The 13839-nt window shown below is 34.9% G+C and overlaps 1 protein-coding gene and 1 non-coding gene across 2 annotated transcripts in view; one reads left to right on the top strand and one right to left on the bottom strand.

Annotated features, from left to right (window-relative positions):
- Positions 1 to 1478: 1478 nt before the first annotated feature.
- Positions 1479 to 13839, bottom strand: part of Tmtc2 (transmembrane O-mannosyltransferase targeting cadherins 2) — a 375266-nt gene continuing 362905 nt past the window's right edge. Inside the window, exon 12 of the mRNA XM_076854913.1 lies at positions 1479 to 4098. Within this exon, the coding sequence (XP_076711028.1) occupies positions 3919 to 4098 (180 nt within the window). The 3' untranslated portion in view covers positions 1479 to 3918. The remainder of the gene's footprint in view (positions 4099 to 13839) is intronic.
- Positions 8934 to 9006, top strand: Trnaa-ugc (transfer RNA alanine (anticodon UGC)). Its single transcript has one exon. It is a non-coding gene; the product is annotated as a tRNA-Ala (tRNA).

The following is a 13839-nucleotide window of genomic DNA, read 5'->3' as shown; positions in this document are numbered from 1 at the left end:
TCCACAGAAACCCAGGTTCTTTTTTTGTATTTAGAAAGGACAGTAATGACTTAGATGTATTTTCTTTCTTTTTACTGGAAACATACTATGAAAACTGTCATTAATCTGGTGGAAATATCAAATGGAGAGTCATGAAATCCCACATTTTAACTTTTTACTTTCTAAAATATATCAAGTAGCTCATGAGCAAATAATAGATGGAATTTTCATTTATAGCATATTTTATGGTCTACTCAGAGACAATGTGTAGGCTAGTGAAACAATGTCAAAAAAAAAAAAAGGAAAAGAAAGAAAAAAGTCCCTTCTTTTATTAGGTTTAGGGCTTCAATTCAAGTTATATGACATTTTAATTTAAAAACAGAATCAATTATACAATTACTTTATGCACCAAGACCTGTTAATAAACTGATATTTCTTATAGCGTATTGGGTGTTGCTACTAACCGGTTTCGGGATTTTGGCTGAATCACTTAACTTGTAGACCAGAAGAAAAAGAAAATGGGTTTAGCTGCATGCACACTTAAATATTTTATGGCTCTGACAATCTCAATTTTTTAAGATGTTTCTTATAAATTACCTCTTAATCTTCACAATCATCTGCAGTGACAAAGGCAAAGAGTATGATTTGTGGAAGTGAAATAGCTAGGAAAATACCAAGAGAGTTGCAACTTGATTTCCTGGCTTCTGAGTTCTGGTACCTGAGAGCCCAGATGATAGAGAACACGTGAGCTTTGGACTACTTGGGGACAGGCTTGCCACTTGCAAGCTTGGTGACAGTGAGCAAATTGTTTCATACCACTGAGCTCTGTTTTCCTTACCTTTAAAACTGGAACATAACCACACTCACCCATAGGATGTTTAGCATACAGTAAAGTCCTCAAAGATAGCTGTTACCCTATACACAAGAAAATAGGAAGTATATAATCCAGTGGTATAGAACAACAATTTTAACCAAACTGGAACTCCCTGTCACTTTTCACCTTCTCTGGGACCCCAGGTTTCTTTATTACTGACTCCTAAATGTGCTTCACTGACATTTCTCAGCAGAACAGAGTTCTTTTTTCATCCAAGAATAGAGTACCAAGGTCTTATAAATATGGACAATTTTACCAAAAACTGATTGAGGCAGTAACCAGCAATTATGCTGCACTTAATAATATTTCTAAGAACCTTTTCCCAATGGTTCAATAACCAAAGAAAATAAAACTTTGTTATTGTAATATCCTAACAGGTAAAATTGGTGATACTGGAAAATTTTATTTTTATTATAATTACTAGAAATTAATTATCATTATCAATTATACATTCAAATCATGTACCTCTGATGCTCGACCTCTACTTACTTAGCCTTTTTCCTAGGTCCTTGAAAAATCTCAAGAGTTTAAGTGCTGTTGATGTAGAAGATTCTTTTAAAAAGGCTTACACAATGTATTTGTTATCAATGCTTTATTGTTGAAAACAAAATTGAAATTCTCTGGCACATAAAACAATTATTTCTACAAAAGGAAAGCCTACAAATCTTGATAATTTATACAAATAACAGCTTCTCAAAAAATAAAATTTTAATTTAGTAAACTTGTCTTGTGCTCTATATTTTTAGCACTGTCTGCAATAATCCACCATAAATCCCTGAGCGGAGACATTTTTGATCATGTTCTGACACCCCCCCAGACCTCCCCCCAAGCCCGAGTTGGTCAGTTACTAAGTACAGCCCTGTAGTGAAAAGTGTCAGGGACATGTAGTTATTAAAAATCCATGCATTTTATGACACAGCCCAATTATTAATGCTACTGGGAACTGAGTCACATGAAGTGCCTCTACTGTGCATTCAGTGAACCTATTAAGAAACAAGTGTTGGAAAGGAAGAAAACAATAACAATAAAGAGACATAAAATGTTAAGACTAAGAAGTTGTCATAAGTCAATAACTATTTAAATAAATTAAAATGTTAGACATTGAATTTATCTTTATAGCCTTATATTAAATTCCTTTTTCTTCTTCTTCTTCTTTTTTTTTTTTTTGCAATTGCCAATGCACTAAGATGAAACATACACTTCAACCCACTACTTCAGTTTGACCATGGGTTTGTGGTTGTTAAATGTTAAATATCATTCTGGAAAAACAGTGATTTAGTTATAACTTAACTTTGGCCCTTCAATGAAATGTTTACAAAATAATACACACATTACAGGAGGGCCTTCTTATTAATGCCATTAAAAAAATCTCTCTTACTACATTTGCCCTCCTCACAAAACACTAGTGCCATAGCAACACTACTTTAAATTCTTTATGCCACTGTATTCAGATACATAGCAAAATACATAAAATATGGAGAAAACATAATATGATGTATTTGCATGTCCAGCTTCCCTTTAATGGAAATTTGATCTTATATACAGGGAGTGTGAAAGGGAAGGAGAAAAAGCTAATTTTCAGTTGCAAAGAACTGGCTTAATGAATCAAGTTTTTTTTTTGTTTTGTTATTCTGCTACTGTATAATAATAAATAAATAAATATGTAGGGCATCGTATAGCTAATTTCTCTATAAAAAGTTGATAACAGACTGGTGTTTTATGAAATTAATTTTTAGTAGCAAAGTTTGATTGCAAGTGAAAAACTGTTCAATAAATGTTTTTCTCTGCTTCATTTATAGTCTTTCATTTGTGAAATGATCAGTGAAGTGGTTAATAACAGGTAATAAAATAAAATACCCAATTTGCTAGTGAAAAATAGTTTTCAACTGAGAAAATCACGTGGCAGAAGACCTGTCCATATACAGGTTAATGCTATATTCTATTGCAGTTTAAAACAATTCATTTTTGATACCTTTCAGGAAGAACAAATAAGATTAAAAATAATCCTTTGAAAATTGATCTGCACTGCTGTTTAGGTATCTATTAGAAATTGGTTATCATTTCATACAATTTTTTGCAAAATACAAAATTAAAAACTGGGAAACCACCATCATACACTCCTTTGTGTAGACTTGATCTTTTAACAACAAAATCTGGGAAGCACACATACCTTCCCTTTTGTCTAACTGCTATCTATTAGTTATTGGAACTAGAACACTTATAAGCTTCCCTTTCTCTCATCCTTATGCAACCACGCATGTTAGCCAAGAACAGCCATTTTAAAAAGAAATATCAAAAGAAATTAATACAATGAATTCTACTGGACAGTTTTGGAGAAAACATTGACAACATTGAAACAAAAATGCCTGCCTGACAGATATAAGGCTTCTCTAGCCCCTCTCCAAAGACTACCTCTATTTTCCATATCCTTCAGAACATGAAAAGCAAATGATGTTCAAAAGAGTCAACATCCAAGTCATCTTGTGCACTAGTTGAGAAACAACTGCAGATTCTGACAGGTCCTGATACAACATTAAACAGAACAAAAAGTTTTCTAAGCTTCAGAAACCAATAAGCAGGCTGTCCCAAAGATGGAAGACAGCAGCATTAGGACAACCAGAGGCTCACTATGTTAATTACTCCCTATTAACAATCTTAATAGTGTATTGTGGCTGAATGGACACTCTGACTTCCTCTCACAGTGTTTAAGGAACCATATAATTTCAAAATTAGCTTTCAAAAATGAAAAAAAAAAAAAAAAACTATAACCGAAGTACCCCCTCCCCTTTAAGAATGTCAAAAGATCCTGTGTTAAGTGCTCTGGTTTACAGTCTATGGGCAACAATTACATTCTCAAGGAGGCTTCCAATGTTCCCCTTTTTGGTGTTAAAGGCTGTGCCAATAGCAAAGTGAATTCTCCCAGAAGTGGCAGTGACCTCAATGACCTTTACTTGGGTCTTGAAGTGCAACAAACGAGATCTTAGCATAACACTTCTGAGAAGTTTGGTCTGTTAATGGAGCCAGCTTTTAAAAAATGGAAGAGGATGAGCTTCTGTCTTCCTGTGTCAGGTCTTGGAAGTCTTTAAACCTTGTTTTTCCATGATGTTCCATAATTTTCGAAGATTGGACTGTGTGATGACATCATCAGGTTTGAGCTGCAGAGCCCGTAAGTAGTTGGCCTCAGCCTTCTGGAGTCTGCCATTAAGGTGCAGAATGGCTCCCAGGTTCATCAGAGCAGCCGGATACTGCAACAACAGAAAGGGCATAAAAGGATTATGTGTCCATTTCAAGCTGTCCTTCATGGAAGACAAAAATCTTCATCCACTTATGCAAATGATTCCCTCATCTCTAGAAGCATACGATGCAAGCAAATTTTACAAACTGACAAAGATAACTAGGAAGAAAAAAAAAAGATTTTAAACAGTTGCCTTGTACTTTATACTTTAAGGAGGACAGGCAGCTAGGAAATAGTATTTTTTCTTTAATAAAAAAGGATAGGTAACAAAGGCCTACTGACCTATTCAGAGTATATTTTGTGAAAACAAAGGTTATAGTGATATAACTTCAAGCTATAGAAAGAATAAAATTTCTTTGAGATTCACAAACAAGAAATAAAAAATTCAGTGAAAAATCTTTACCCACTTCTGTCTCTTTTTAGCAATATTCCAGGCTCTTTATGCAAAAACTTAAACTATAAAATTTTTATTGATATGTTTTCAGAGTAAAACCCTGAAAAAAATTCAAATGCACCCACTAAAGTTCTTTCCAAACCTAACCTAAGTATTTTACCAAATCCTTATTTTTAAAGCTAGTAAATTTCTAGTGGTGAATGTTTACTATAAATATGGTGAAGAACACAATTTCAAAATAGATAAAATATGGTTATGGAAAAATATAACCTTTATAAGAAAGGTTTCATATTACTTGTTAAAAGAGTAGTTAAGCACTTCTTGTAGAATTTTCAGTAATATATGATAGTTGCAATAGAAAACTATCATGTGAAAAGTTTTAAAAAGCTTTTAAAACATATTTTTAAAGGATGAGGAAGTATGTAGCGCTAGTTTCATATAAAGGTTTCCATCCTCAAACCTCTCATCCTAATGTCTGAGACATCAGTTAACAAAGAAAGTACTAACCAAAGGAAAAACATTTTGCTTGTTATCTTAAAATAAAGTCTGTTCTTGTCTTGTCCCTAAAACATTCTGGCTAACAGGAACAGCTAACATTTTGGCAATCACATCAATGCATATTTCAACTATCAGATAAAATAAGACAATGTTTATGCTATGATTATGCTTTCATTTTACAGATAGTGTCAACTATTAATTGTCCTTCAACTCTGTAAAAAGCCTAAAATAATTCCCAGTCATCTTTACAATTTAGTATTTTCACATTTTGGCTGAATTTATTTCACTCCACTCTTTACTGTAAAAACATTTCTGAACCAAAACAATGATGGGAAGAAGGCGGAAAAGCTCAGAAAAAAAAATTCCTGGGGAAAAACATGATTCCATTTAGATTTTAAGAGATCTGGATTTTGAGTTATTGCCCAATCACTGTGACCGTGGCGAAGTCCCCTAATAAATCTATACCCTAATTCATTCATATGTGAAATACTGAAATAACATCAACTTTTTTGCATGCTGTTAGAAAGATAGGGAAAAAATAATAAATCCATATAGCAGAATGCAGGTACAAAGCAGACACTCTACAAATGTCAAGGTCACTTTCCAAGGCTTATTTTACTTGAGGCTCTGCATTATGCTGCCTTGTACTTTTCCTGTTACTGTATAGCCTTTATAATTTTGATTTCAATGGCTATATGTCTCTGCATGCATATCAAAATGCTCTTAAGTTCTCAAACACTGAGCATTATTTTCAGACTTGCTACATTCTTTTTTCTTTTCCAAAAACAATGTTGCACATATAAGCTATTCCTGACCTTCAAAAACCTTTTGGTCAGGATGACTCCATACTTATCAAGAAAAATACAGATGGTCAGCTTCTAATTTTAAACACCAGTCCAAATAAACAGAGCTCTAAATTACATGTGCAGTGAAAAGCTCCACATTGGAAACTGAAAATAACACCACCTACTCCATCTTCCTAACAGAACTGTTATCACACCAGCATTCTTTTCTCGAGTTCCTTGATGCCTAGACATTTCTAAATTATGTCCCCTCACAGTCCTTGGCACAACTATCAATAAACTGCTTCTAAACTGATGGTGAAATGTATCCACAGTCTGAATTACTAGAGATTCTAAATAGATAAAATGTTCAGACTTCCTGCTATCTAGTGGGAAGAGAGGAAATAGGGAGAGAGAACCACTGCTGGACACCATTCCTCACTAACCAGAAATAGAAGAGGCCCAGTGATGGGGTTGAGAGAAAACAGATGGCCTTGTGGGATAATCATTATTTCTTGAATCACGTTGTGACCAACAAGTCTGTACTTAATAGTATCTGCACCTATAAATGCAATGTAAATGATTAGAAAAAACCTAGAGGTTATGGAGTTGGATGGCCTAGTTTCAATCCCAGCTCTACCACAGACAAGTATGCACCTGAACAAGCTGGGTGAGGGACTGAGACCTCAGTTTCTTCTACAAAGAGGATGACAACAGGACTTGCTTCATGGGGTTGCTGGAGAGATCATCAGAACACAGACAGTCCTGCGAATGTGCCTGATCCATACTGAATCTAGAAGCTGATGATTTTTAAACTGGCTTTACCCTTCCCGGCTTCCTAGACTTCCTTAGGTTAAGCCAGAAAGGAGATGGAAGTTAAAATAGGTAGTGAAATACCATCAACCCAGCCACATCAATAAACTTCACTGCTGTTTCTAAATTATAGCATGAGGTTCTTTTGTCCTTGGGAGTTACCTTCCTGATCTCAAATAAGGAATAAAATTTTAGTATTTCAATAGTAATCTAAGAAAACACAATTAGGAAGTTAAAGCTGTCCTGATTAAATGAATTCTGAAAGCTAATTATTATGGCATTTCTGTAATAACTTTAATTTTGCATTATCTACCTTAGCATGTTACTTATTAAACAAAAATAATCACAAATTGGTATTATACTGTTAGGGTGAGATAACAGATCTCACAGAAGCTCACAATACTGTTTTCCCTGAGGAGTAAAGACACATGTAGACTAAAAATGTGCACATTCAAGATCATCCAATATCTTCAAGCAGTTATACATTTCAGTATAAACTATTTTTATATTTTATTTTCTCTTTTAATAGAAATGCTTAAAACATCATTATGCATTCTTATTTGAGTGAATGGAAATCGATTAAATCTATAAACAATTCTATTAAAATGTGACATGAGTATCATCACCATGTCAACAGTTATTTCAACATAAGCAACCTCAATGTTTATTTAAAAGTTTCAGAATAAAATTGGATGTTGTTTTATCCCTTTAAAGACAGAGACTTTATTTTTTAAGTCTGTCACGTCTCCCCTCCAGAGATGGCCAAGGTGGCTAATGGATACCCACTGGTCCAAATGCCTTCTGGCCTTTTAGAATAGCCATGCAAACCAGTGTTTAGAAAATATCAATGGCATTGCTTGGGTTCTTTTCCTTTTCCCTCCCTCCCTCCCTCCTTCCTTCCTTCCTTCCTTCCTTCCTGTTTTTGCTTTGTTTTGTTTTGTTTTTGTTTTAACAGAGATGCAGAATCTCAGGCTCCACTTACTGAATCAGAATGTGAATTTGAACAATATCCCCAGGTGCTTTGTATCCTCATTAAAATTGAAGAAGTACTGTTGTATGGGTCACTTCTAGATCAATAATGCTATCATTTTATGACTTTTGTGATAAAATTTTCTGTATGAGGTTGTAGCATATAGAACAAAGTATGTTAGATTTAATATCTATCCCCTCAAAAAGTAGACTTTTTCTCTTAGTTATGCAATTATTTAAGTCAGTAAATGTTCAATTAAAATTTTATTAATGAAGCTATAAAGGATTAAATGTTATTAGAAGAAGAAGATATGGAAATAAGACTTTGCCAGGGATTTCTAAATAGTCAGACGTTACTGTGTAATTGAATGTAAGAATTTCAGGTGGCCAGCTGATTGGTGTCATTGTTATTTGCTGGCTGTGAGTCAATGGATGGGGAAGAGAAACACAACCACAATAGCTGATGTCTTCCTTCACACACATTGTCTTTTATTGAAGACAGCTGATGAAATTCTCAGCCTGTTAACCAAGGCAGGCAGCAGCTTGCAGCCCAGTAACACAAGGCTTCTAGCTCTCTATAACAAATGACGCCACCACCCACTTCACAGACTAGAAAGGGGAACCAGACCTTTCTTGATTCCTTGAAGACAACAGATGCTTCACATCAAATGGGATGACTGGCAGCCATACCGAGGCTGCAAATGACGTCTTTTCCAAGTCTCTAGGGGATTCTAACTGAATATTCCGACTGCTATTTTACTTTGGTCTTTGGCTTATTTCTCCAATGTTGGAGAAAATAAGCAAAATTAAAACAAGAGATATCTATTGGGGTAAAGTAGAGCAAAGACAAGACTGTGGAAGTCTGATTCTGGTCCAAGGCTCGTGAAACTCCCAATGAAGCCAACTGAGCTCACAGGGTACTCCGAACACTCAGGGTGGAACACATCTTTTTTTTTTTTTTTTTGGTCTTAGCCTATCATGTAGGCTTGCAAAAAAATCCATGGAGGAAGACTAGTGGTACCATATGCGGAATTAGTGGTAGGATTTTTTTGTTTCTATTGGAAATGGGACAAAAGTGTAGAACTGTGAAAAGAAGACTTTGGGAGGGTCCCAGAGAAAGGAAGGAGGAAGAATGGTTGAGATATTATAACCAGGTAATAGTTGGGATCTCTGTACCCCATTAGTCTCTATGGCTACTTCCCTTTTATGAAGGATGATCAACAGGCAAAAGAAACTATGGAAAAGATGAAAACAGAGATAACTGATCAATATTACTAATTTTAGCTACATTTTGTCCAGTTTATCTTATTCAAATGATCTAACTGTGTTGCTGAAATTATCTTTGGAGCTGTAGATTTACTCTTGTATAAACTAAACAACTTCTGGGCTGGGGATATAGCTCAGTTGGTAGAGTGCTTGCCTTGCATGCACAAGGCCCTGGGTTCAATCCCCAGCACCACCAAAATAAATAAATAAATAATAAAAATAAACTAAACAACTTCTAAGAAAGAATAACTGAAGCCATCCTCATCGAGTCATAACTCAATTAACATTCTACATATTTGGGGAATGTTCAAGATAACCACCTTCAATTTTCCTTTGGGATATAATTTTCAAACAGATGAATTTGCACACACTGAAGTATTTATTGGATTCTCACACATTTTAAAAATAGTTACTAGATAACTTAATGAAGGCTGCATGCTGCCATTCAACTGGATTCAGTTGAAATTGCCATCCAATTGAATTTACTGAAGCAGTGACTGTACTATGATATTTAAAAATTAATGGTATAAACATCTTAAGAAACAAATTAATGGAAAAGAGCATTTATGCATAAATGTAAAGAATCTCCTATGTTTATTTGGGCTTTGTACATGGCAGATAATTAATAAATAATTATTAAAGTTTTTAAGACAACCAGTTAGGCTTATGGAAAACACAGAGACAATAATAGATACCTTATTCTCCTTAGATACCTTACTCTCCAATATCACTCCTCTTGTTCTATTGACATGCTTAATGGCCTAATACAGCTAGAATTCTGAATAAATGATCCTTGATTTTTGCCTCTCCCTCCCACAAACTAATATATACTTATATCTAATTGTTAAGTAGTGGTAACTTCATATCAAAATATGTTTTTAATGTTTCTTTTTCTAATTATACCTTGCCTCTTGCTTCCACCTTGGTTTAAGATCCAATCATCTTTTCTTTGTTAATTTAAATAAAATTATTTTGACAGAAAAGAATGAATTCACAGCTAAACAGAATGGTAAGTTATAGAGTAAATGAAAAATAAAGTTGAAATTTTGAAAATTTGAAAATTTCAGAGACTATAACAAACGTATACTCACCAAATGAAACCTCATAAATACAACTGACGGCCCAAATACCTCCCAAAGAAGACCTCAATCCTAAAGCAGGTATTCATCATTCCAGTCCATGTTTTACACATTTATTTCATTATTATTATTATTATTATTTGTTCTACTTATACATGACATCGGAATGCATTTCAATTCATCATACACAAATGGAGCATAATATTTCAATTCTCTGGTCGTACACGATATAGAAAAGCACCATTTGTGCAATCATACATGTACCTAGAGTACATCTCATTCCACCATCTTTCCTACCCCTATAACTCCTCCCCACCCTCCCCTTTGCCCAATCCAAAGTTCCTCCATTCTTCCCATGCCCACCCCCCATCATCGATCAGCAACTACTAATCAGAGAAAACATTCAGCCTTTAGTTTTTTGGGATGTATCACTTAGCATAATATTCTCCAACTCCATCTATTTACCTGCAAATGCCATCATTTTATTATCTTTTAAAACTGAGTAATATTCCATTGTGTATAGTACCACAGTTTCTTTTTTATTGATTTTTTAAAAAATAAATGACAGCGTAATGCATTACAATTCTTATTACACATATACAGAACAATTTTTCATATCTCTGATTGTATATAAAGTATGTTGACACAAATTCGTGTCTTCATACATGTACTTTGGATAATGATGTCTATCACATTCCACCTTCCTTGCTAATCCCCTGCACCCTCCTTTTTCCTCCCATCCCTCTGGCCTATCTAGAATTCATTTATTCCTCCCATGCTCCCCCTCCCTACCCCATTATGAGTCAGCCTCCTTATATCAGAGAAAACATTCGGCATTTTTTGAGGGAGATTGGCTAACTTCACATAGTATTATCTTATCCAATGCCATCCATTTATCTGCAAATGCCATGATTTTATTCTCTTTTATTGCTGAGTAAAATTCCATTGTGTGTATATGCCATATTTTTTTTTATCCATTCATCCACTGAAGGGCATGTAGGTTGACTCCACAGTTTAGCTATTGTGAGTGAATTCAGCTGTCATAAACATTGGTGTGGCTATGTCACTATAGCATGCTGATTTTAAGTCCTTTGAGTATAGACAGAGGAGTGGGATAGCTGGGTCAAATGACAGTTCCATTCCAAGTTTTCTGAGGAATCTCCACATTGCTTTCCAAATTGGTTGCACCAATTTGCAGTCCCACCAGCAATGTATGAGTGTATTTCCCCCGCCCCCAATCCTCTCCAACACTTAATCTTGCCTATATTCTTGATAACTGCCATCCTGACTGGAGTGACATGAAATCTTAGAGTAGTTTTGATTTGCATTTCTTTAATTACTAAAGATGTTGAACACTTTTTCATATATTTGCTGATTGCTTGTATACCTTCTTCTGAGAAGTGTCTGTTCAGTTCCTTAGCCCATTTATTGACTGGGTTGCTAAATGCAAATATTATTATTATTATTATTATTATTATTATTATTATTATTACTATTATTATTTTAATGTTAAGACTTATTTTTAATTTATTTTTTTATAACTTTATTTATTTATATGTGGTGCTGAGGATCGAACCCAGGGCCTTGCAAGGCGAGCACTCTACCGCTGAGCCATAACCCCAGCCCCGCAAATATTATTTTGTAAGTTTAGATTTTATAAACTTGTCATCATCTATCACAGAACACCATTCTGCTACGCATGCAGCTGAAACTTGCACTTTTTGCTCATCACTTTGTTTTTCAGATGTATTCATCTCGACAGATGTAAGGTTATTTCTTTTGCATGAATTTCATTGAAGGACTGCCTATTTACAGACTCTTTGAGAGGGCTGCCAACAGCATTCTTGTGCATATCTCTACACACAGTTATGGCAAAGCTGCTGGGAGAGGATCTGCTGGATGACAGGGCATCCTTGATGTCACTAAATCTTACCAAATAACCTTTCAGAGGATACAAATTACATGGGGTACCTTTTTTCTAATGTCCTTAACCTAATAAGTACCAAGTTTTCAATTCAGTATTGCAAAAAAAAATTGACATAGTTGCATTAAAATAGGTTGGAAATCATAATCTAGACAATATATATATTGTATATATATATTTATTTATATATACACTTAATATGTATTCTCATAAACTACTTTTTCCCAGACATTTTTATCATTTACCCTTTACTCTTCTCAAAAGAATAGATGTCTAAAAACATATTATTTCAAAGTTACCATACGTGGTTTATCTGTCACTCAATTTAAGTAGTTTTCATAGGTGTTCCATATCTGGGACAATAGGACAAAGTAGGTTAATAACACATGATATTACGTAACTTTTTTAGTTTTCCCGAGTTGAAAGTTTTGACAAAGTATGTGGTTCTGTGCTTAATTTATTTTCTCCGATTACCATGAAAATTAATACCATTTTCAAAAGTTTATTGCTTCACATATTTTCTTCTCAATGACCCATCTGTTTTTTAACATTTGGACAGAATAAGTTTGGTAAGGGTTTTCACCCACATGGTGATATTTGAAAGACAGGAACACAGAGCCCCCTCCAGACAGGCCCTAAGAAGGACTGCCTGCTGGTGTTTTCCAAGACTCAGAGAACCAAACAACCACTGTTTCTAAGAGAAAAAAGTCTGTTACAAACAAAATGGAAAGTCCTCGATACAGGTTCATTTTCAGTGGGGAGAGAAGGTAATGTCAGAAATCTGAGCAGCCACAGGGTGGGCTTCAGAGAGGGGCAGCAGGATTCCCATGAATGTCACACAGTGCCTATGTAAAATCCAGAACTGCTATTTATGGGCGAACAATGGTAGCCCCTTAGTGAGCCAGCATCAAGAACATTTTCTTTCTAGCCCCTCTTTCTCCAGCTAGGCTGCTCTTTGGCTTCCTTTTTAGTTCCCTTTTCAGGGACAACTGGAAAATAACTGAAGATGAACAATATGCTTCATATTTCAACTTTCTGACCATTCCCTATTTCTACTGGCACCGTGTATGTTGAGCATCCCACCCCATTCTGAATCTCTACTGGCCCCTATGATCCTCTCTACTTCAGTTTCTTCCTTACACCAATGTCTCTCATTTTAAATGTTGGCCTTTCTTATTCACAGATGATGTTTCAAAGATTTCAACTTATGCCTGTCAAAGATTCAGAATCTTTGGCCCAGAATTAAGAGATGCTTTACAACCTGGCATCTAGAATAGTGCCTCCGTGTACATTCTCCCTGAGACATGTGAAACTTTGGTTTTTGTGAGTGTTCATTCCTTAACACAGACTGCTGCTCTGACATAGTCCTTCTTCCATTCTGTCTTTGACAAACTCTGCTCATAAAAAAAGAAAAAAAAAAAAGAGTCTAACAATCTCTATTCATAGTTTACTTGTCTAGATTCCCGTGGAACTGGCTGCATACATTAATTGCAACATTTACCACAACGAATTATAGCTACTTACTACAAGTCTCTGTCTTCTTTGCTGGAGGGTAAGACATTTATTGAATTTATTTTAATTGTCTTTATATTGCTAGTGCCAGGCATTGGCATATGAAAGAAGCTCTCAATGAAAACTTGTTGAAAGGAGACAATTTTATATGGTTTAGCAAAAAGAACTGACCTGAGTAGGAATTCTATACCAATCTCAATGTAATTTAACAAACATATTAAGCATGTACTATATGTCAAGGCCTCTGCCAGTCACTAGATGAGGAATGGATAAGACACATTTTTTTTTTAACTATGTATGCAGCTTTGGCTAACTTGTAATGAGCCCTGACATTTACCAAAAGCTATGTACATTTATTATCTCAATTATGCCCCCTCAAATTGAAGATGCAGATAAAGCCGTTATCCATGCATTGATGTAAGCACTACAGGTCTGCACATATGAAGAATTCGCTGTCTTCAAAGAGTTTACAGTCCAGTGCATGAAGACCAATTCATCCACTGCAAAGTAGGAT

This window comes from Callospermophilus lateralis, chromosome 4 (genome assembly GCF_048772815.1).
Source record: "Callospermophilus lateralis isolate mCalLat2 chromosome 4, mCalLat2.hap1, whole genome shotgun sequence".
In the NCBI taxonomy this organism is placed as follows: Eukaryota; Metazoa; Chordata; class Mammalia; order Rodentia; family Sciuridae; genus Callospermophilus; species Callospermophilus lateralis.
Note: the sequence above shows the minus strand (reverse complement) of the source record. Positions and strands in the feature narration are given on the sequence as shown.